The sequence below is a fragment of the Rhinoraja longicauda genome, chromosome 1 (assembly GCF_053455715.1).
Source record: "Rhinoraja longicauda isolate Sanriku21f chromosome 1, sRhiLon1.1, whole genome shotgun sequence".
In the NCBI taxonomy this organism is placed as follows: Eukaryota; Metazoa; Chordata; class Chondrichthyes; order Rajiformes; family Arhynchobatidae; genus Rhinoraja; species Rhinoraja longicauda.
The window spans coordinates 37,702,876-37,727,739 of NC_135953.1; the positions used below are offsets into that span (position 1 = coordinate 37,702,876).

The 24,864-nt window shown below is 44.8% G+C and overlaps 1 protein-coding gene across 5 annotated transcripts in view; it reads left to right on the plus strand.

Annotated features, from left to right (window-relative positions):
• Window positions 1-1,279: 1,279 nt before the first annotated feature.
• The window catches only part of mtmr12 (myotubularin related protein 12), a 72,954-nt gene continuing 49,369 nt past the window's right edge, over window positions 1,280-24,864 (plus strand). For 4 of the 5 annotated variants that reach the window (XR_013546170.1, XM_078394917.1, XM_078394983.1 and 1 more), the window contains exons 1-2: window positions 1,280-1,418; window positions 23,042-23,093. Coding sequence is in view for 4 of the 5 variants with exons in the window: in XM_078394917.1 (XP_078251043.1) it covers window positions 1,350-1,418; window positions 23,042-23,093 (121 nt within the window). In the remaining variant the exon portion in view is untranslated. Of the gene's footprint in view, window positions 1,419-1,462; window positions 1,512-23,041; window positions 23,094-24,864 lie in introns of those variants that run through there. The other variant, XM_078395006.1, reaches the window with a different exon arrangement.

Below are 24,864 nucleotides of genomic sequence, written 5' to 3' on the forward strand. Positions count from 1 at the left end.
TTATGGACAATATAATAAATGAGGAAATAGAGTACTATGCTTACATAGAAGTGGCAGATGTTTACATAGAAGTGGTCTGAAGAAGGGTCTCGACCCGAAACGCCATCCATTCCTTCTCTCCTGAGATGCTGCCTGAGGTACTCCAGCATTTTGTGAATAAATACCTTCAATGTTTACATAGAAGGTAGACACAAAATGCTGAACTCAGCGGGACAGGCAGCATCTCTGGATAGAAGGAATGGGTGACGTTTCGGGTCGAGACCCTTCTGAGTTACTCCAGTTTTTTGTGTCTATCTTCGATTTAAACCAGCATCTGCAGTTCCTTCTGGCACACTCTGTTTGCATATTCCGTTGTGCTGCTGCAAGTAAGCATTTCATTGTTCTATCTGGAACACAAAATGCTGGAGTAGCTCAGCGGGACAGACACCATCTCTGGAGAGAATGGGTGACTTTTGGGGTCGAGTCCCTTGTTCAGACAAGGATGATGATGATGATGATTATTCACAAAATGCTGGAGTAACTCAGCAGGTCAGGCAGCATCTCAGGAGAGAAGGAATGGGTGACGTTTGGGGTCGAGACCCTTCTTCAGACCAGTTCTATGTAAACATCTGCCACTTCATATGATATGATATGATAGTACTCTATGGACAATATAATAAACGAGGAAATAAAGTTATGTGTATATATACACACTGAACTTTATTTTCGCACTATTATATATATATATATATATATATATATATATATATGTGTACACACACATCCATCTCCATGTCGGATAATAAGATTATGCCCCCCCCCCCCCCAATCCACACCTCCCTCAAATTCAGTCTGAAGAAGGGTCTCGACCCGAAACGTCACCCATTCCTTCTCTCCTGAGATGCTGCCTGACCTGCTGAGTTACTCCAGCATTTTGTGAATAAATACCTTCGATTTGTACCAGCATCTGCAGTTATTTTCTTACACTACACTACATGATGATGATGATGATTGATGATGATGATGGTGGTGGTGACGGAAAGCCATCGATGATCGACACTTCACCTGAGCAATGAAGGGAGAGTCCACTGTTTTCTCAGCCCTTAAAAGGAGTGCGAGGAGGCAGCGGGGAGCGAGTAGCGATGGAGCGGGGGCGGTGGGGAGACGCCCTTCACTGTGATCGACACCATCAGCGACTAATAAACCCGCGGCTGCGAGCACCGACGTCCAGTATTGGGAGGTGGAGTTGGAGCCAATGGGAGCCGTGCGGAAGGTGGGATTGGGATTGAGACAAGTTTAATTCGTGGCCGCACTACCTGAGGAAGCCGCAACAAAGTAACCCGGGGGGGGAAACAACGCCAGCCACCGACATGCTGAGCCTGGGCTCGGGAGTGGGGAAAACAGCCAAGCCTTCTTTCGTCTCTTACGTTTCCCCAGAGGTGGGTTACATTTAAAACAAAAAAAGCTGGGGCTTGGGTTGAAAATCCCTTGCTGGCGGTGAGTGATTGAAAGGGACCTGCGGAATGGGCGCGGTGAGTGTTTATTTGTGTTGCTGCGGCTTGAACCATTCCATGCCCTGGCAGGGAAAGATTCACAGTCAGAGCTGTGAATCCGTCTGATTTAAGATTATGCAACCCATCCCCACCCATCCCCACCTCCCTCAAATTCTGTCTACAAATCTAGGTCAGGAAGATTCAGGACGAGTACCAGTTAGATGTCACTGTAGTACAACACATGCGTTCATACAACGGCGGTCGTTTGAAGCGAGGAGTTCGGACCCGAAGTCTGCCGTCTAGAGTCTACCAAACCCCTCCAACAAATCAAACGCCCTTTAGGTTGATGTTATTAAACGTCCTAACTTCCCGAGTGATGGATATGCCCTTGATGTCACAGGATATTTAAAAAAAAAAGCGTGGCAAGTCTTGGAAGGGAATTGAATGGATTCGCATCTTTGCGAACTGAACGCAATTGACTGGGAATTAATTGCATAAACAGTGGCATGCGTCGTCCTGTGTTATAAAATGCAGGCCTACAAGTCTACTTCTGTTGAGCACTTGCAATAGAAGTGCTCAATAGCACACATATCATGACATACTCAACCAAATTTCCGACAAAATTTATGGTTTGCACTTAATATGCTCTTCCATATTAAGACTTAAAAAATTTTTTTTAATTGATAATGGCCTCGTATCTGTTCATATTTTCCCTATCCAATGTTACTTAAAAAAAAGATTGAACTCTGCAACGTGTGAGAGATCTCATTTACAATGCTTGCGTTTGGCATTGTTTCTAACCTTTGAACCTCCTTGAAGCTGGCAGCCATAGAATTGTTTGTACAGGGAAATCCTGTTTCTCCAATCTGGTTCTGATTTTTGAGGAGGCAATTAAGAAAATTGATAAAGGCAGGGCGGTAAGTGTGACTTAGCAAGGAGATATACAGGGCATATTTTTTTTTACACAGGGTGGTTGATGTCTGCAACATACTTCCAGGGGCGGAGAAGACAAGATATGATGTTCAAGAGCCTTTTATATAGGCATGTGTATACACAGGGAATTGAGGATTATGGATGATGTGCAGACAGATGAAATTGGTTTGTCTTGGCGTGTTTAGCAGGGACATGGTGGATTAAAGGCCCTGTTCCTGTGCTGTATTTTTCCAAATTCTACGTTCTGCATGATAGACTGGTCCAGAAAGTTAGGGCACCTCGATCCAAGGTATGTTGGCATAATGGATCGAAAATAGTTGTGGTCAGAGGAGGTGGAGGTTCGTGATTGAAGGGATTCTTACTGAATGCAAATCTGTAGTCACCATGACAGTGGTGCTGTCGTAGGCTGATCTCTACCATGCTAGACCATGACCCCTAGAACACAATCGAACACCTGGCCATCATCTCCCATACTGTTTCTGATCTCATCCCCTCTAGCCATCTACCCCCAACAGCTTTCAACCTTATTATTCCCTAACCCCACACTACCCACTTCTATCCCTTTCCCAGATTTCTCATACAGGATTGCCCTGGCAAACCCATTATTTCTACTTGCACCTGCCCCACAGAATTCATCTTCAAATACCTTACTTCCATCCATTCCCCCCGGTTGTCTGGCCCTTTTGGACCTATATCTGAGATACCTCATATGCCCTTCAATGCTTCAATAACTTTCAATTTCTAGCCCCTCGTTGACTCATCTTTCCCATGGATGTCCAGTTCCTTTACTCCTCCAACCCCAACAGGGAGGTCTCAAGGCCCTCCAGTTCTTCCTTGAACAGAGACTTAATTAACTTTCCTCGACAAATGCACTCCTCTGCCTGCTGGAACTTGTCCTTGCCTTTAACTACTTCTTTCACTTTATCCAGGTTAAACGTGTCACCATGGGGCCCCAGCTATGCTAGTCTTTTTGTCTGTTATGTTGAACAGTTCTTGCTCCAAACATGTGAGTGGCAATATCCCCCAACTCTTTCTTCACTACATCGACCACTGCATCGGGGGTGTCTCTTGCACCCATTCAGAACTCATTGATTTCATTAACTTTGCCACCAACCTCCACATTGCCCTCAAATTCACTTGGACTATTGCTGATACCTTTCTTGATCTCTCTGTCTCCATCATGGGACAGACTATCGACTGACATCTACTGCAGATCTACCAACTCCCAGTTTTCTAGAGTACCCTTCTGCCCAGTCCCTTGCAAAGACGCTATCCCCTTTCAATTTCTCCGCCGTCACTGCATTTGGTCCCAAGGTAAGACTTATTATTTTAAAACATTTGAGATATCCTCAATCTTTAGTAAACATGGTCCCCCCCCCCCCGTTGTCCTAGATGAATCCCTCCCCGCGTCACCTCTGTCCCATAGTTCTACACCTGTTCCCCCAGATGGAATAAGGATAGAGTTTTCCTGGTCTTCACCTTTGTCTTTGCATCTCTTGCCTTCATCCAGCTATCTGTCTGTCAAAAAGCCCCCTCGTCTGTAGCAAGATATTACTTGCCACGCTTTGTCAGTGCTCCTCCTCTCCTCCAGTTTTCTATCTCTTCACCCCCCCCCTTTACAATTAGACTGAAGAAGGGTCCCAATCCATAATGTCACCTATCCATGTTCTCCAATGATGCTGCCCGACCCGCTCAGTTACTCCAGCACTTTGCATCATCTCTACCAGTGGTGCACTGCAGGGATCAGGGCTTGGACTATTGTTGTTTATCATGCAGATGAATATGAGAATATGTTTGCTGAGGGCACTAAAATGGTGGAATAGTAGAAAAGATCGAAAGGATCTGAAAGGTTGCAGAGAGATGTAGATGTTAGAAAGTTGTGTGGAATGAGGTTGCTGGAATTTAGGCAAGAGAAGTTTGAACTAATGTGTTTTGGGATATCAAATACTAATGACATGTGCAGTTAATGGCAGGGAACTTCGGAGTGTTAAAGTGCAAAGGTTTTTTGAGGTGCAAGTTCATAGCTTTCTGAAAATCCTATCCAGTCAACTGCATAAGATAGCGAGGATGACATTTGGCGTATGTATACGCCTTCAGAATTGGAGGCATTTGAATACAACATTAGATGCTATATTAACATTGGGCAGGCTGCACTTGAAGTATTGTGTAGAGTTCCGGTTGCCACACCACAGGAAAGATGTGGTAACATTAGAAACGGTTCTGAATAGATTCACCAGGATGTTGCCTGGAATGGAAAAATTTACATTAGGAGAGATTCAATCGGCTGGGTTTATTCTACATGGAATGGAAGAGAGTGGGGTTTGGAGACTTGAGGTTTATAAAATTGAGTGGCATTGATGGGGCAAATAATCTTGGTCTTTTTCCTAGGATGGGGGAGTTTAAAACTAGAGGTCACAAGTTCAAGTGAGAGGAGAGAAATTTAAAGGAGACCTATGTGGCAAGTTTCTCCACACGTGAGGGCGGTGGTTGCAAGGAATGAGCTGCCACAAAGTGGTGGAAGCAGATTGATTACAATGTTAAAAAAGCATTTTCGACATGTACTTGGATTTTAAAAAAAAGCAAGATATAGGTCTAATGTGTCTAATGGTATCTGCCTGGATATCATGGATGAGTTGGACGCAATGGATTCATTTTTATTTGGTAAACGTTTCTGACTGATTTTAAAAACAGAAGATTTAGCCCGCAGTTTATACGCTCTAGTTCAAATGTGATAATCAAATTATCTTTCGACAGAGAAATTGAGGCAAGAAGTCAAATTTGGTAATTTCACTGGTGTGTTGCGCAGTGTTGATTTGAAATAGTATGCATAATTATAGTTGCGAGGCTTGTCTGACATGACTAAGGCTGAGCAACATTTTTCAAGATAGAACAAGTTGTTATTCCTATAATTATTATGTTTAAAGAGGAGAAGCTTGTAATTGTATTGAGTTTCTTGTGACCTATCTGTGATCTGGTACACTTTACAGCAAGGTAAATACTTTGGAAGTGTACTTGCATTTTAATTTTGGTAAATACGCCAGCCAGTTTAAGCATAACTCTGCAAGATACCACAGTACCAATCCTTTTGCACCAAACTGCTAAGTGTTGCCTGCAAATTTGAACAATTCCTTGCATGCCCATATCTGTGCCCTTGCACTGATACCTGTAGATCACTATTGCCTGTTATTCTCTAATCTGAAAACTGCTGTTTACCACAGAATGCCAAATAATCCATCCCAACCATTTCTACTAATCGGTTTGCATATTAGACACCACAAGCTGAGATCAGGACACAAATGGCATCAATACATCAGTTTAGAATGCACAATTCCAATGGTAATAAGCAGGACAGAAGATATTATTTGTATATGAGATCTGCTCATTTACAAAAACATGCAGTAACTTTGTATCAAGTATTCCCTAAGATCTTAAATGTGCCTTAACCTTGTACAATGTGGAAAAAACCATTTGGTCTTTTTGATCAGCAGCTTCCACATGCAAATGCTAAGTGGCTGCATTTAACATTCCCTTCCTTTTGTTGAAAACTTGTGATGGTATAATTGCACAGTCTAGTAAGTGCAATTAAAAAAAAAAATTAAAGCCTGATCTGCTTATGACTTATTAGGACTACTTTTATAATTTTGCAGTTATCTTCATTAGAACATAAACATACAGAAAAGCCACAATCAGTCTGATTGTAGTAATGAGTGGGAGAGAAGGCTGGAAGAGAGGTGGAGACGACGACAAAATCTGTCGTGATAGATGGAGGCAGGTGGACTAATAATTAAGTGGCTAGAGTTATGCCCTGCTCAAGGGATGGTGGTTTTGGAGGCCAATCATCTTATTCTAAGGACATGGGAGGTAGTCTTTCCTGGCTCAATGTCCTTAGCCTAGTCAGTGCCAGCTGCTTCTTCATTGACCTTTGCTATTGGGTCAGAGGCAGAGGTTTCCAAGGATTGAGGAAGTACTGAAGGTACTGTCGTGTTTTACCGTTGAAGAAGTACTGAAGGTACTGTCGTGTTTGAAGGTAGACAAATCTCCAGGGCCTGAGCAGATATATCTGAGGACATTGCGGGAAACTTGAGAGGAAATTGCGGGAGCCCTGGTTGAAATTTACGAGCCGTCCATAAATACAAGAGAGGTGCTGGAGGACTGGAGGATGGCAAATGTTGTGCCTCTTTTCAAGAAGGGCTGCAGGGTTAAATGCTGGGAACTATAGGCCGGTGAGCTTAACATCTTACTGGAGAGTATTCTGAGGGATAGGATATACAGGCATTTGGATGGACAAGGGCTGATTAGGGACAGTCAGCATGATTTTGTACGTGGGAGGTCATGTCTCACAAATCTGATTTTTGTGACGTGACCAAAAAGGTTGATGAGGGCAGAGCTGTAGATGTTGTGTACATGGACTTCAGTAAGGCATTCGACAAGGTTCCACGTGGTAGGATGCTCTGGAAGGTTAGATCGCATGAGATCCAAAGAGAGATATCCAAATGGATAGCACATTGGCTCCATGGATAGCACATTGGCTCCATGGAAGGAAGCAGAGGGTGATGGTGGAAGGTTGTTTCTCAGACTGGAGACTTAGTGTGCCTCGGGGTTCGGTGCTGGGCCCGTTACTGTTTGTCATCAATATCAGATTTGTGGATGAGATTAGCAACTTTGCTGATGATACAAAAGTTGATGGTTTTGCAGATGGTGAAGATGGTTGTGAATGATTACAGCAGGGTCTGGATCGATTGGCCAGGTGGGTGGAGGAATGGTTGATGGAATTTAATACAGAGAAGTGTGAGATGTTGTATTTTGGGACGTCAAACAAGGGCAGGACCTACACAGTAAATGGTAGGCCACCGGGTAGTGTTGTAGAGCAGAGGGATCTAGGAGCACGGGTGCATGATTCCCTGAATCATCGCAGGTAGATAAAAGACAATAGACAATAGGTGCAGGAGTAGGCCATTCGGCCCTACGAGCCAGCACCGCCATTCACTGTGATCATGGCAGATCATCCACAATCAGTACCCCGTTCCCGCTTTCTCCCCATATCCCTTGATTCCGCTATTTTTAAGAGCTCTATCTAACTCTCTCTTGAAAGCATCCAGAGAATTGGCCTTCTGAGGCAGAGAATTCCACAGATTCACAACTCTGAGTGAAAACGTTTTTCCTCATCTCCATTCTAAATAGCCTACCCCTTATTCTTAAACTGTGGCTCCTGGTTCTGGACTCCCCCAACATCGGGAACATGTTTCCTGCCTCTGGCGTGTCCAATCCCTTAATGATCCAATATGTTTCAATAATATCCCCTCTCATCCTTCTAAATTTCAGTGTATACAAGCCAGTCGCTCCAGTCTTTCAACATACGACAGTCCCGCCATCCCGGGAATTAACCTCGTGAACCTACGCTATACTCCCTCAATAGCAAGAATGTCCTTCCTCAAATTTGGAGACCAAAACTGCACACAATACTCCAGATGTGGTCTCACTAGGGCCCTGTACAACTACAGAAGGACCTCTATGCTCCTATCCTTAACTCTTGTCATGAAGGCCAACATGCCATTAGCTTTCTTCACTGCTGCTGTACCTGCATGCTTACTTTCAGTGACTGATGAACAAGGACACCCAGATCTCGTTGTACGTCCCCTTTTCCTAACTTGACACCATTCAGATAATAATCTGCCTTCCTGTTCTTGCCACCAAAGTGGATAACCTCACAATTATCCACATTAAACTGCATCTGCCATGCATCTGCCCACTCACACAACCTGTCCAAGTCACCCTGCATCCTCATAACATCATCCTCACAGTTCACACTGCCACCCAACTTTGTGTTATCTGCAGATTTGCTAATGGTACTTTTAATCCCTTCATCTAAGTCATTAATGTATATTGTAAATAGCTGCGGTCCCAGCACCGAGCCTTGCGGTACCCCACTAGTTACTGCCTGCCATTCTGAAAGGGACCCGTTAATCCCTACTCTTTGTTTCCAGTCTGCCAACCAATTTTCTATCCATGTCAGTACCCTACCCCCAATATCACGTGCTCTAATTCTGCCCACTAATCACATATGTGGGACCTTTTCAAAGGCTTTATGAAAGTCCAGGTATACTACATCCACTGGCTCTCGTCCATTTTCCTAGTTACGCCCTAAAAAAATTCCAGAAGATTAGTCAAGCATGATTTCCCCTTCTTAAATCCATGCTGACTCGGAACAATCCTGTTACTACTATCCAAATGTGCCGCTATTTCTTCTTTTATAATTGACTCCAGCATCTTCCTCACCACTGATGTCAGGTTAACCGGTCTATAATTTCCCGTTTTCTGTCTCCCTCCTTTCTTAAAGAGTGGGATAACATTAGCTACCTTCCAATCCACAGGAACTGATCCTGAATCTATAGAACATTGGAAAATGATCACCAATGCATCCACGATTTTTAGATCCACGTTCTTAAGTACCCTGCGATGCAGACCATCAAGCCCTGGGAATTTATCGGCCTTCAGTCCCATCAGTCTACACAACACCATTTCCTGCCGAATGTGAATTTCCTTCTGTTCCTCAGTCACCTTAGGAGCTCTGGCCCCTAGTACATTTGGGAGTTTGTTTCCTTAATGAAGACAGATCTAAAGTACCTGTTCAACTCATCTCCTATTTCCTTGTTCCTCATAATAAATTCACCTGCTTCTGTCTTCAAGGGACTCACATTTGTCTTAACTATTTTTTTCCTCTTCACATACCTAAAGCTTTTACTATCCTCCTTTATATTCTTGGCTAGCTTACCTTCGTACCTCATCTTTTCTCCCCGTTTTACCTTTTTAGTAATTTTCTGTTGCTCTTTAAAAGTTTCCCAATCCTCTGGCTTCCCACTCATCTTTGCTGTGTTATACTTCTCTTTTATTTTTATACTGTCCTTGACTTCCCTTGTCAGTCACAGTCACCTCTTGCTCCCCTGAGAATCTTTCATCCTCATTGGAATGAACTGATCCTGCACCTTCTGTATTATTCCCAGAAATACCTGCCATTGTTGTTCCACTGTCATCCCTGCTAGGGTCTCTTTACAGTCAACTTTGGGCAGCTCCTCCCTAAATCCTCCATAGTCCCCTTTGCTCAACTGTAATACTGACACTTCTGATTTTCCCTTCTCCCTCTGAAATTGTAGATGAAAACATCATATTATGATCACTAGCCTCTAATGGCTCTTTTACCTTGAGTTTCCTTATCAAATCTGTAGCGGCCAGCTTCTCGTCTATCAATTAGCTCCCAAGCTGCCACTTGCCTGGTGAGCGATAAAGCTTATAACTCGAGCTGTCAATAATAGAGACCCTCCTTGACGTTTGAACAGTTAGTCGTCTTTATTTTGAAGGTGCAATAAACATATTGGCCTATCTCTTGTCATCGACTGGTTATTGATTTGCTAGGTAAAATTCCACCGTCTATGCGATCGATACGAATTACCAGATATAACTTCGGTGGAGTCTGTATTAATCTTATCAATAAGACTTTACAACCGATTACACATCTTGGCTAATAAATCTTTTGGCGGAGCCTTTGGCTGAACCCCTGCCAGCACGTACCCAAACTCCCGCTCTCAAGCTCCGCCCAGCCCCTACGTAAGCATTGCATTAACTCTATAGTGTCCAAACTACAGCAGGATACAAGGTAATAATAACAAGCAAAAATAACTAATAAATGCAAAATGGCTCCTACACACCAGCCCCTAATTGTTATAAGTATATAGACAATAGACAATAGGTGCAGGAGTAGGCCATTCAGCCCTTCGAGCCAGCACCGCCATTCAATGCGATCATGGCTGATCACTCTCAATCAGTACCCCGTTCCTGCCTTCTCCCCATACCCCCTCACTCCGCTATCCTTAAGAGCTCTATCCAGCTCTCTCTTGAAAGCATCCAACGAACTGGCCTCCACTGCCTTCTGAGGCAGAGAATTCCACACCTTCATCACTCTCTGACTGAAAAAGTTCTTCCTCATCTCCGTTCTAAATGGCCTACCCCTTATTCTTAAACTGTGGCCCCTTGTTCTGGACTCCCCCAACATTGGGAACATGTTTCCTGCCTCTAATGTGTCCAATCCCCTAATTATCTTATACGTTTCAATAAGATCCCCTCTCATCCTTCTAAATTCCAGTGTATACAAGCCTAATTGCTCCAGCCTTTCAACATACGACAGTCCCACCATTCCGGGAATCAACCTAGTGAACCTACGCTGCACGCCCTCAATAGCAAGAATATCCTTCCTCAAATTTGGAGACCAAAGCTGCACACAGTACTCCAGGTGCGGTCTCACCAGGGCCCGGTACAACTGTAGAAGGACCTCTTTGCTCCTATACTCAACTCCTCTTGTTACGAAGGCCAACATTCCATTGGCTTTCTTCACTGCCTGCTGTACCTGCATGCTTCCTTTCAGTGACTGATGCACTAGGACACCCAGATCTCGTTGATCATCCCCTCTTCCTAACTTGACACCATTCAGATAATAATCTGCCTTTCTATTCTTACTTCCAAAGTGAATAACCTCACACTTATCTACATTAAACTGCATCTGCCATGTATCCGCCCACTCACATAACCTGTCCAAGTCGCCCTGCAGCCTTATTGCATCTTCCTCACAATTCACACTACCCCCCAGCTTAGTATCATCTGCAAATTTGCTAATGGTACTTTTAATCCCTTCATGCGCAACAATTACTAATACAAACAAAAAGAGGAGCCAAAGAAAAAAAAACTCCATACATAATCAAAGCATGCACTATACATTGGCATCTAATCTATTACAGTATTTATTCAATCAACAAAATCATCAGTCCATGTTAAGTCAAGTATCAGCTTCCAGTAGCAGACATATCTTGGTTGCCGATCTTTCCAAGATATTGTTCTTAGTCTGCAGCCGAACGGTGCGCACGTGCCCGCGCGTCTGGTGTGGTCTCAAATTTTGCCCATCCGCCAGGAGTTTTCTGCCTTCTTTTAAAGGTTTAAGAAGCGGTCTGCCGTTAGTCCTCCGGCTTCATCTGCGGGATTTTCCTTTGTACGAACATATCTCCATTGCGATACAAAATCCGTTTCATTACACAACACTAAATCGAGAATTGCCTTCTCCCTGGTAGGCTCCAGTACGAGTTGCTCTAAGAATCCATCTCGGAGGCATTCCACAAACTTTCTTTCTCGGGGTCCAGTACCAACCTGATTTTCCCAGTCTACCTGCAAATCTCCCATAACCACCGTAGCATTACCTTTGCGACATGCCAATTTTAACACGATTCAACTTGCACCCTATATCCAGGGTACTGTTTGGGGGCCTGTAGATAACTCCCATTAGGGTCTTTTTACCCTTGCAATTCTTCAGTTCTGTCCATACTGATTCTACATCTCCTGATTCTATGTCACCCCTTGCAAGGGACTGAATATCATTCCTTACCAACAGAGCGACCCCACCCCTCTGCCCACCTGTCAGTCTTTTCTATACGTTGTGTACCCCTGAATATTCAGCTCCCAGCCTTGATCCTCTTGCAGCCATGTCTCTGTAATTCCCACAACATCATACTTGCCAATATCTAACTGAGCCTCAAGCTCATTCACTTTATTTTTTTATACTTTGCGCATTCAAATACAACACTTTAACTTCGGTATTCACCTCCTCTCTCACACCAGTCACTATTGACCCTGACCTTAGTCTCTTATCCATTCTCGAACTTTCTTTCCCATTAATTCGGGAGTCTTCTGAAACTTTTCCTATATTCACTTCCCCTTTAACTCCATCTTTATACTCCCAATTTGTCAACCCCACCTCCACCGCTATTTAGTTTAAACCCACACGTGTAGCACTAGCAAACCTGCCTGTCATAACATTGGTCCCCCTCCAGTTAAGGTGTAACCCGTCCCTTTTCTACAGGTCACCCCTACCCCAGAAGAGATCCCAGTGGTCTATAAATCTAAATTCCTGCTCCCTGCACCAGCCCCCCAGCCATACATTTATATCCCCTATCTCCCTGTTCCTGCCCTCACCAGCACGAGGTACAGGAAGCAATCCAGAGATAACCACCCTAGAAGTCCTGATTTTCAGTCTTCTTCCTAACTCTCTAAACTCGTGTTGCAGAACCTCTTTCTTCTTCTTCCAGATGTTGTTATAGACAATAGACAATAGACAATAGGTGCAGGAGTAGGCCATTCAGCCCTTCGAGCCAGCACCGCCATTCAATGCGATCATGGCTGATCACTCTCAATCAGTACCCCGTTCCTGCCTTCTCCCCATACCCCCTCACTCCGCTATCCTTAAGAGCTCTATCCAGCTCTCTCTTGAAAGCATCCAACGAACTGGCCTCCACTGCCTTCTGAGGCAGAGAATTCCACACCTTCACCACCCTCTGACTGAAAAAGTTCTTCCTCATCTCCGTTCTAAATGGCCTACCCCTTATTCTCAAACTGTGGCCCCTTGTTCTGGACTCCCCCAACATTGGGAACATGTTATCTGCCTCTAATGTGTCCAATCCCCTAATTATCTTATATGTTTCAATAAGATCCCCCCTCATCCTTCTAAATTCCAGTGTATACAAGCCCAATCGCTCCAGCCTTTCAACATACGACAGTCCCGCCATTCCGGGAATTAACCTAGTGAACCTACGCTGCACGCCCTCCATAGCAAGAATATCCTTCCTCAAATTTTTTTTTTTTTTTAGTTTGTTGTGCCCACATACACAACTACTTCTGGCTGTTCACCTTCTGTCTCGAGGATGTTCTGAAGTCGGTCCGTGACATCTTGAACCCTGGCACCAGGGAGGCAACAGACCATCCCTCGAGTCACGCCTGCTGCCGCAGAATCTCCTGTCTGCACCTCGGACAATGGAGTCATCCACCACTATGGCTCTGCCCGACGTCGGTCTCGCCGGTCAAATCTCATCGCCAGGATTGGAGCCGCTCGCACTGAAAGCGTCTTGACAGCTCCCAAGAGTGTGTACTTGTTTTCATTAGGCGCAACCTAATTAGGCAGGGTCTCCTGCGGTCTCCTGCACTCCACGTTTACTCCCCTTTTTCACAGTCAACCACCTTCGCTCTTCCTGAATCATTGGCATGACAAGCTCACTGTAGGTCCCGTCCAGAAACTCTTGTTTTCCCGGATGGGCCTGAGGTCATCCAGCTGCTTCTCCAGTTCCGCAACATGTTCATTCAGGAAATGCAACTGGACACAATTCCTGCAGGTGTAGTTTCCAGAAGCTCCATTGGTGTCCCTGACTTCCCACATCCTGCAGCAAACACACTGCATCAACTTGCCTGCCATTTCTTCAGTGACAAAAATCAAATTTCAACCAAGTATAGCCTCCTCGCCAAAGACTCACACTTTACCTCCCAAGGCACTTCACCTCAACAAGGCTGCTCCGCTACAGCTGCACTTTATCTATGACCTAATCAACTACTTTAGGGCTGATTAGTAAATTACCTCAACCTGGATCTCAGTGCTCTTTTTAAACTCTTTCTCTGCGACTTGCCTTCTTTGTCACGGACTTTCAAGCCAATGGTCTCTTCTCTCTGCTTCTGCTTGCTGCTTCTCCGAGCTCCACGGTGGTCAAAAAGGCTTTTGGCATTTTGGCCTTCATCAGTCAGAGTATTGAGTATAGAAGTTGAGAGGTCATGTTGCAGTTGTATGAGACGTTGGTGAGACCCAATTTAGAATATTGTGTTCAGTTCTGGGCACCATGTTATAGGAAAGATATTGTCAAGCTTGAAAAGGTTCAGAAAAGATTTACGAGGATGTTGCCAGGAGAAGAGGGTGTGAGCTATAGGGAGAGGTTGAGTGGGCTGGGTCTCTATTCCATGGAGTGCCGGAGGATGAGGGGAGATCTTATAGAGGTATACAAAATCATGAGAGGAATAGATCGGGTAGATGCCCAGTCTTTTGCCCAGAATAGGGGAATCGAGGACCAGAGGACATAGGTTCAAGGTGAAGGGGAAAAGATTTAATAGGAATCCAAGGGGTAACTTTTTCACACAAAGGGTGGTGGGTGTATGGAACAAGCTGCCACAGGAGGTAGTTGAGGCTGGGACTATCCCAATGTTTAAGAAACAGTTAGGCAGATACATGGATAGGATAGGTTTGGAGGGATATGGACCAGGCGCAGGCAAGTGGGACTAGGGTAGCTGGGACATTGTTGGCCGGTGTGGGCGAGTTGGGTCGAGGGGCCAGTTTTATCGCTCTGTCGCTCTGCTGAAAATGAAGCAGCCTTTGCCAGTATGCGACAAGATTAGCACAGCATTTGAGTTTTTGGTAGATAAATTATTCCAGGGAACACTACTGTCTACCTCTGATGTCCCTCGGACTATCCTTGACTGGATTTTGCTGGCTTTACCTTGCACTAAACGTTGTTTACCTTGCACTAAACGTTGTTTACCTTGCACTAAACGTTGTTTACCTTGCACTAAACGTTTACCTTGCACTAAACGTTGTTTACCTTGCTCTAAACGTTGTTTACCTTGCACTAAACGTTGTTTACCTTGCACTAAACTTTACCTTGCACTAAAAGTTATTCCATTATCATACTGATAAGTTCCCTTATATACTGTAAATGGATTGATTGTAATCATTTATTGTCTTTCTGCTGACTGGTTGGCATGCAACAAAAAGCTTTTCACTGTAACTTGGTACACGTGACAATAAACTAAACTGATTTGTGTTAGGCAAGGACCATTTGGATGTCTTTCTACCTACCCATTCGCATTTGACATCTTACCATCACTGTCTTGATCGACATGTTGCAGAATGTTCATTCACCACAAAGTTAAACTTGACCAGTGTTATAAATATGACCAAAAAATCAAAGATCTGCGGGTACTGGAAATGTGGAACAAAATCAGAAAATGCTAGAAATACCCAGCAGGTCAGGTAGTATCTGTGGAAAGAGAAATAGTTAATGTTTCATGGTAGAGCCCTTCATTTGAATTTGATACGGAAATATAAAATTTAGCAATAAGCAAGTTCAAGATTGTTTAATTGTCTCGTACTAAAAATGGAACAAACAAATTCTTGCTTATAGCAGCACAATGGGTCTGTAAACACAGTACTCAAAGATAACATAATAAACAAAAGAAAGATAAGTAAATTTTAAAAAACCCCAATATTACTGCAAACAAAAGTCCGAAGTCCCTATTGCAACCAAAGCTGTTCGTAGATTAGTTGTTCAGCTTTCCACCCACTTGCAGGGCCCAAAATCAAGCAAGTAATATAAACCTCCACTTGCCTGGTTGAATGGAATTGCTATACAACCAATATTCACCTCAAACATTCCAATACTCTTCCACTCGTTTACCTTGGCTGCACTGTGTATCATTTATAAAATTCACTGTATGAACTCCAAGATTTTTGCACTTCTGCTAAACCATCCACATCTACCAAAAACACCCTGACCATACCCTCTGCTTTCTCCCGACTTTTCTCACTTGAAATAGTATAATTGTTCACTCATTGTAATTGGATCCAAATATTAACACTGGAACTGCTGATGTTACTGAGGGTACCTTCACCAGATAGACTTCAAATTATTAAGAAGATGCTCAATGATACTGGTATTTGGAGATGAGCAATAAATACAGGGCATGCAGCAATGTTCTCTCGGTGTAAGGGCAGAAAAGTAGAGCAATAGTTTGGTGAAAGTTTCTGTGGCGATAAACAGAATTTGATCAGAATTTGAAGGGGGAAAACCAATAGGCAGATCGGTGGAGAAAGGGAAAATGAATGGAAGTATAATTGTATATTCTTGGCTAGTGGAAGGAAAATACAAGACACATTGTTTGGAGCAAGTGATGGATTTTTATGTTGCGATGGAATTCCATGTTGTTATTCTGTGGAATAAGGGTCATGCATTTCATGGCAATGTGCAAATATTGGAGACCAACTACAATATTCTTGGCAAAAGTAGGAATGTTATCAAAACAACTCGATTCAGTCACATTCCTTCCTATGGGATTGAATGAACAAAGTTGAGCATTTATTAGACTGACAATTTGCATGTTCAATTCCTGATGCCAGATTTATTGAATTCAAATTCTTATTTTGACAGAGGATTTTAAACTTAAGTTTTCCTGGATTGTAATCCAAATACATACACTTACTGCTGAATTGGGTTAATGTCTGATGCTTTTGAGCAACAAAAATCACTTCCTTATTTCCAGAGTTTCAGTTGCTCAAAGTTTTTAAAGAAACTAAAACTCCTGTCACAGTGACTTGTGTTTACATTATAAATTTCAAACTGCTGTTGCCACTATTTAATGCAAGTTAAATGTTGACCTTCAAGCATGAAGTGAAGTTTGTGCATGGGACGTTTGCACCTTCATAAGGTTTAGTATAAATATTACCACCAAAGTTTATTCATACAATGAGAGAGGACCAGTTGTGGTATAAATGTCTTTCAGACTCAACACAGTGGACAAATTGTGTGCAGTAGGCAAGTGTTGTTTCCACAAAGGCCAGCCTGTTATTATGTGATCACAATGGATTCCTTTGTTACTAGCTCCAGAAATAGTGGAAATATATTCTAATCATATGAATTTTCACTTTTTGGTGAACATAATGCAGAGAATGGAGAAGACTAGTAACTCACAACAATTATCCAAAATTGTTGTTTTAAAAAAAAAAATGCAGGGTATTCCCTCCTTTTGTTTAGTTTAGAGATACAGCGCGGAAACAGAACCTTCAGCCCACCAAATCTGCACTGACCAGCAATCCCTGTACACCGACACTATCTTACACTCACAAGGGACAACTTACAATTCTAACCAAACCAGGCCTGCAAACCTGTACGTCTTTGGAGTGTGGGCGGAAAGTGGAGATCCTGGAGGAAACCCATGAAGGTCGCAGCGAGAATGTACTGTATGGGGAAAATTGTTTCTCATTAATTGCATTTTCTGGAAAGGTGAACAAAAGGATTGACGAGGACAGGGCAATAGTTATTTTCTACATGGACTTCCACAAAGCTTTTGAAAGGTAGGCTGGTCCAGAAGGGTGAGATCAGGGTGATGTAACCAGCGAGATACAAAATTGGCTTGGAGTCAGAGTCTAGTACTTGAGAGTTGTTTTTCAGATTGGAGGCCTGTGACCAGTGGTGTCCTGCATGGATCTTGGCTGGGTTACCTGTTTGTTAGAAATGTATTAACAATTTGGAAGTGAACGTAGGTGGCGTGATTCGTAAGTTTGCAGATGACACCCAAATTGTTAGTGCAGTCAACAATGAACAAGGTTGATACAATAGGATTTAGATCAACAGAGAAACAGGGCAACAGAATGCCAGATGGCATTTAACTCTGATCAGTGCAAATTGAAGCATTTTGGCAAGTTAAGTAAGGTCGGACATATCCTGGGAGACAGAAGGGTACAGATACAGAGTTTCTTGAAAGTGGTCACACAGATGGAGAAGGTGGTGAAGAAATGGTTTTGGACTGGATTCCCTGGAGCAAAGGAGGCTGAGGGATGACATTATAAGATGTTTATAAAATCTTGAGGGGCATAAATAATGTGGAATGATCAGTTGGGGTCTGAAGCTTGAGGCCGTAAGTTTAAGCAAAGAAGAGAAAAAAGTGCTTCACCGTCTTCATTATTCAAGAGACAAACTTGCCAGAATCTTGTCTATTACAGATCCTGGCTGCCCTAGATGTGGCCATAGCCCAGCCTCCGTAGGACACGTGTTCTGGACATGTCCCCCTCTCAACAGCTACTGGGGAAATATATTTGAGGTATTCTCCCATATCTGCAGACAGATTATAAATCCTGATTTGCACACAGCTATCTTTGGAATACCGCCCCCAAACTGTAAGCTTACAAATTTACAAGCAAATGCTTTAGCATTTGCATCATTGCTTGCTCGCAGGCTTATTCATTTTAACTGGAAGTCAAAAAAAGCTCCACCCTTTTTGTAGTGGTTAAAGGAGGTGCTCTCCTTTTTACCCCTGGAAAAGATCAGGTATAAATGGTGCAAGGCCCGCGGAAACGTTGTTCTCACCTGGAACCCTTTTGTAGATTTTATTAAAGATTTTTCCTTTAACTGAAAATATTGTCTACACAGTCAATACAATAGACAATAGACAATAGGTGCAGGAGTAGGCCATTCAGCCCTTCGAGCCAGCACTGCCATTCAATGCGATCATGGCTGATCACTCTCAATCAGTACCCCGTTCCTGCCTTCTCCCCATACCCCCTCACTCCGCTATCCTTAAGAGCTCTATCCAGCTCTCTCTTGAAAGCATCCAACAAACTGGCCTCCACTGCCTTCTGAGGCAGAGAATTCCACACCTTCACCACTCTCTGACTGAAAAAGTTCTTCCTCATCTCCGTTCTAAATGGCCTACCCCTTATTCTTAAACTGTGGCCCCTTGTTCTGGACTCCCCCAACAGTCATAATCATTTATTTATATTCGTATGCTGCTGTTGCTAACATGTAACATTTGAACACAAAGACTCGGGTTTTTTCTTTGTTTTTGAGCCTTGGGGATGGGGAGGGGGGTATATATGTCTTGTACTGTCCTGTACTGTTTGACGGTGTCCTGTGTAAATTTGTGTAAATTTTTTTTTTAAAAGAAGAGAAAAATTTAAAGGGGACATGTGAGGCAACATTTTCTCGAGAAATGGGCATAGTGAATGGACTGCCAAGTACAATAACATAATTTAAAATACATTTAGACAGGTACAAATGAAAGATTGGGAACGATATGCTCAAACATAGGCACATTTGCAATAGCTCAGCAAGGCACCTCAGCATGGGTATGTTGGGTCAAATGGCCAATTTCTATGCCGCATAACTCTTGACTCCGAGGTAGTCGTGGAGATATGCAGAAATTGCTGCAAGTACTTGTTCCAAACAGTCCATGTTAGTGTTAACTTAGTTTTAATGCTGACCTTCTTCAGAGTCTGAAGAAGGGTCTCAACCCGAAACATCACCCATTCCTTCCCTCCACAGACGCTGCCTGTCCCGCTGAGTTACTCCAGCTTGTGTCTATCCAGAGGTTGAATAATTAATTGACAGGCTAAAATGTTTTGTATTAGATTTATTATATCAAATATTTCTACCTTTTTGGTTACTTATCAACAATTATATTTAGAATATGTAATGTAAGAAAATAACTGCAGATGCTGGTACAAATCGAAGGTATTTATTCACAAAATGCTGGAGTAACTCAGCTGGTCAAGCAGCATCTCAGGAGAGAAGGAATGGGCGACGTTTCTGGTCGAGACCCTTCTTCAGACTGATGTCAGGTGGGTGGGACAAAGGAAGGATATAGGTGGCGACAGGAAGACAGTGAGAGATCTGGGAAGGGGGAGGGGAAGAGAGGGACAGAGGAACTATCTAAAGTTGGAGAAGTCAATGTTCATACCACTGGGCTGCAAGTTGCCCAGGCAAAATATGAGGTGCTGTTCCTCCAATTTCCGGTGGGACTCACTATGGCACTGGAGGAGGCCCATGACAGAAAGGTCAGACTGGGAATGGGAGGAGGAGTTGAAGTGCTCAGCCACCAGGAGATCAGATTGGTTAACGCGGACCGAGCGCAGGTGTTGAGCGAAGCGATCGCTGAGCCTGCGTTTGGTTTCGCCGATGTAAATAAGTTGACATCTGGAGCAGCGGATGCAATAGATGAGGTTGGAGGAGGTGCAGGTGAACCTCTGTCTCACTTGGAAAGACTGTTTGGGTCCTTGGATGGATTTGAGGGGGGAGGTAAAGGGACAGGTGTTGCATCTCGTGCGGTTGCAGGGGAAAGTGCCCGAGGATGGGATGGTTTGGGTTGGAAGGGACGAGTGGACCAGGGAGTTACGGAGGGAACGGTCTCTGCGGAACGCAGAAAGGGGAGGGGATGGGGAGATATGGCCAGTGGTGGGGTCCCATTGTAGGTGACTGAAATGTTGCCGGATGATTTGTTGGATACGCTGGCTGGTGGGGTGGAAGGTGAGAATGAGGGGGATTCTGTCCTTGTTACGAGTGGGGGGAGGGTGAGCAAGAGCGGAGCTGCGGGATGTAGAAGAGACCCTAGTGAGAGCCTCATCTATAATGGAAGAGGGGAAGCCCCGTTTCCTGAAGAATGAGGACATCTCTGATGCCCTAGTGTGAAACACCTCATCCCGGGCGCAGACGGAGGATTTGGGAGTTGGGGATAGACTTTTTGCAGGAAACCGGGTGGGAAGAAGTGTAGTCCAGATAGCTGTGCGAGTCAGTGCGTTTATAGTAGATGTCAGTCACTAGTCTGTCTCCTGGGATGGAGATGGTGAGGTCTAGAAATGGTAGGGAGATGTCGGAGATGGTCCAGGTATATTTAAGGGCAGGATGGAAATTGGAAATTAAATGTATGGTCAGTGAGTTCTGCATGGGTACAAGAGGTAGCACCAATGCAGTCATCGATGAAGCGGAGGTTGAGTTCGGGGATGGGGCCGGTGTACGCCCGGAATCTCTTCTGAGAGCATGAAGTAACAAGAGGCCTCGAGGGCAATCAATGATTCTACCTGTGGACTGCAGCACCCATAGAATTGCATTGGTAATGAGGCTGCATCAGTGAGTGAATGAGTGAGATTGCAGTGACAAAGCAGTTGTCAGACTGTACACTTCTTTAAATGCCACAGCAGTCATTGTTAAACAACCAGAATAACACATGACATCTTGCGCTAAGGCAATAGAATACTCTTTCATTCAAAGTACTGAACATTTTTATTCACGTTTTTCATTTCTCTAACTAATTTCACCGAGAGGAGAGAAATTTCCATAATTTTAGTGGTGTTTTGCAAAAGTTTTAACCTGCAATACCATTCAATAGAACACCATTTTTTCTGCAAGCAAACTTAATTTCAGCAAACAGAATTTGATACTGCAGTAATGATGACAGTACTGTTGATATAATACAAGAAAATAACTGCAGATGCTGGTACAAATCGAAGGTATTTATTCACAAAATGCTGGAGTAACTCAGCTGGTCAAGCAGCATCTCAGGAGAGAAGGAATGGGTGACGTATCGGGTCGAGACCCTTCTTCAGACTGATGTCAGGGGGGCGGGACAAAGGAAGGATATAGGTGGAGACAGGAAGACAGTGGGAGATCTGGGGAGGGGAAGAGAGGGACAGAGGAACTATCTAAAGTTGGAGAAGTCCATTTTCATACCACTGGGCTGCAAGCTGCCCAGGCGAAATATGAGGTGCTGTTCCTCCAATTTCTGGTGGGACTCACTGTGGCACTGGAGGAGGCCCATGACAGAAAGGTCAGAATGGGAGGGGGAGTTGAAGTGCTCAGCCATCGGGAGATCCGATTGGTTAATGCGGACTGAGCGCAGGTGTTGAACGAAGCGATCGCCGAGCCTGTGTTTGGTTTCGCCGATGTAAATAAGTTGACATCTGGAGCAGCGGATGCAATAGATGATGTTGGAGGAGGTGCAGGTGAACCTCTGTCTCACCTGGAAAGACTGTTTGGGTCCTTGGATGGAGTTGAGGGGGGAGGTAAAGGGATAGGTGTTGCATCTCGTGCGGTTGCAGGGGAAAGTGCCCGGGGATGGGGTGGTTTGGGTAGGAAGGGACGAGTGGACCAGGGAGTTACAGAGGGAACGGTCTCTGCGGAACGCAGAAAGGGGAGGGGATGGGAAGATATGGCCAGTGGTGGGGTCCCATTATAGGTGACGGAAATGTTGGCGGATGATTTGTTGGATCCGCTGGCTGGTGGGGTGGAAGGTGAGAATGAGGGGGATTCTGCCCTTGTTACGAGTGGGGGGAGGGGGAGCAAGTGCGGAGCTGCGGGATGTGGAAGAGACCCTAGTGAGAGCCTCATCTATGATGGAAGAGGGGAAGCCCCTTTTCCTGAAGAATGAGGACATCTCTGATGCCCTAGTGTGAAACACCTCATCCCGGGCACAGATGCGGCGTAGACGGAGGAATTGGGAGTAGGGGATAGACTTTTTGCAGGAAACCGGGTGGGAAGAAGTGTAGTCCAGATAGCTGTGCGAGTCAGTGGGTTTATAGTAGATGTCAGTCACTAGTCTGTCTCCTGTGATGGAGATGGTGAGGTCCAGAAACGGGAGGGAGATGTCGGAGAAGGGAGATGTACGATGCATAAAATTGAGACAAGTAAAATGGTTAATAGTGATCCTTTTCTGTGAGCAGAGTAATCATAATGTTTGGGGAACTATATGTAGGAATCGGATTAAAGGAAAGTTTAGCTTCTTTTTCTATGTACTGTTTGCGGTCTGGATTTTACTGTTTGAATTGAAGACAGAATAATTGTTTTTAAAGGGAACTTGGGTGATAAAAGGAAATACCATAATTGCCTGGCTTTTTATCAAGAGTTGGAAGAATGAGGTTGGTGACAGAGGCAGAAAATGGCACATGCTTTAAATCCAAAATAAAAATGCAACAATGCTAGAAATATTTGGTTAATAATCGTACAGAATGAGAAACCTAGTCTGATCTTTCATCGGGATTGTAGGTTTTTGGCTGATATGTGTTGCTTTCGTAACTTTGATAATTTTGATTCATACGGGTGAAGAATAGTAAGTTTGTGGAGCACATATTCTTGATCAGTACATTTGCCACAATATGTAAAATAAATGATAACTGTTCTAAAGTTAATCCAGATTTATATTGTTTTACTTGCTTATAAAGCAATGTAAAATTTATATTTTTTCAGGAAATTAAAAAAAAGGAAGGTAATGATGACCTGAAGCCACACTTATTACCAGGTAAAAAAATAATATTCTTCTGCAGTAATTACTTTTGTGTCTTAAGGGGGAGGTTTAGAGAGAGTGACACAGTTGACTGTTATCTGTTAATCTCCATTGGAAAGTAGATGATTTATTTGGGAATGGCAAATTGTAGGAGTGGCTAAGAGATATGAATAATCATTGGGCATGAGTGGGGTGCTGGAAGACTGGAGGATGGCTAATGTTGTGTATCTAGGTAAGATGGTTTGCAAAGAATAACCTAAACTATAGACTAGTAAGCTTAACATCTGCGGTAGGAAAGTTGGAGAAGAGGATTCTGTGGGATAAGATATATTGTAGTGAGTCCAGACGAGTGGTATTATCTAAATCCTTTATTAGTATAAAACCCGTAACAAACGCGACAGACTTCTTTCTGGACAAACACTAACTTCACTCCTAATCTAATCTCTAATCTAACGTTTGGCGCCAAGCATTTAAATACCCCGCGCTTCCTCACCCCGTGACCGTAACCCAATCCGAGGGTTCTATTACCTGACCAATCCCTATGTCCCTACATGACCCCCCCCAGAACCCTCGAAACCATACCTCACGGGCGGCCGAACCTCCCGCCCAGAACGTGTACGGATGGGGGAAACCGATACCCTCAGCGTGACAGGAGGCGGGGGGGACGCCGCCGCTGGAGGCGATGGGGGGTCCACTGGAGCGGAGGGTGCAGGTGACGTGGGGCACTTGATGAACAACGGCAGCCCGGGACCAACCATAGGCGGCGGAGGCCCAAGAGGTGGTAAACTGGGCGCCGCTGACGGGACCAGTCGAGCAGCCACAGGCCGGCCCCGGCGCGGCGGCTGAGCCACCGACAAGGGGAGGTCCTGGTCTAAATGGGCCGGCTTGAGACGGGACACTGAAACCAGCTCCTGACGATTTCCTACCTGCAAGGTGAAGGTTACAGTCCCTCTTTTGAGCACCTGGAACGGGCCCTGGTAAACCGGCTGAAGAGGGGGACGGTGGCAATCTTTCCGAAGAAACACGAAATCACAGCTCCGCAATTCCGAAGGAACGTGAACTGCTGTGCTTCCGTGACTAGAGGTGGGGACTGGAGCCAGAGAACCCACCCGTTCCCGGAGGGAACCCAAGACTGACGTGACGGATGGCGGCAAGGCGGGAATGGAAGGGAGAATATCGCCCGGCACCCGCAGGGGCGAACCGTAGACGAGCTCGGCCGAAGATGTGCCCAGCTCAGCCCGCGGGGCCGTACGGATGCCGAGGAGGACCCAAGGCAGCTGGTCAGCCCAATCGTAGCCAGTCAGGCGAGCACAGAGGGACGCCTTCAGCTGCCGATGGAAACGCTCAACCATCCCGTTGGCTTGGGGATGATAGGCGGTGGTCTGCTGTAATCGAGCACCATAAAGCTGCGCCAGCGCGGCCCAGAGAGACGAGGTGAACTGGGCTCCCCGATCTGTAGTGATGATAGCCGGGACCCCGAAACGAGCCACCCAATGCAACGCCAGGGCCCGTGCACAGGAGGCCGCCGAGGTGTCCGACAACGGGAGCGCCTCCGGCCAACGAGTGAACCGATCAACCACCGTCAGTAGATGAGTGTAACCCCTAGAATAGGGCAATGGACCCACCAAATCCACATGGATGTTGAAAAAACGGGCGGGGGGAACCTCGAATGTCTGGTGCGGGGGCTGGACATGACGATGGACTTTGGAGGTCTGGCACGGAATGCAGGCGCGTGCCCAGGCTGCCACCTGCTTTTGCAGGCCATGCCAGACAAACCGGTCGGCCA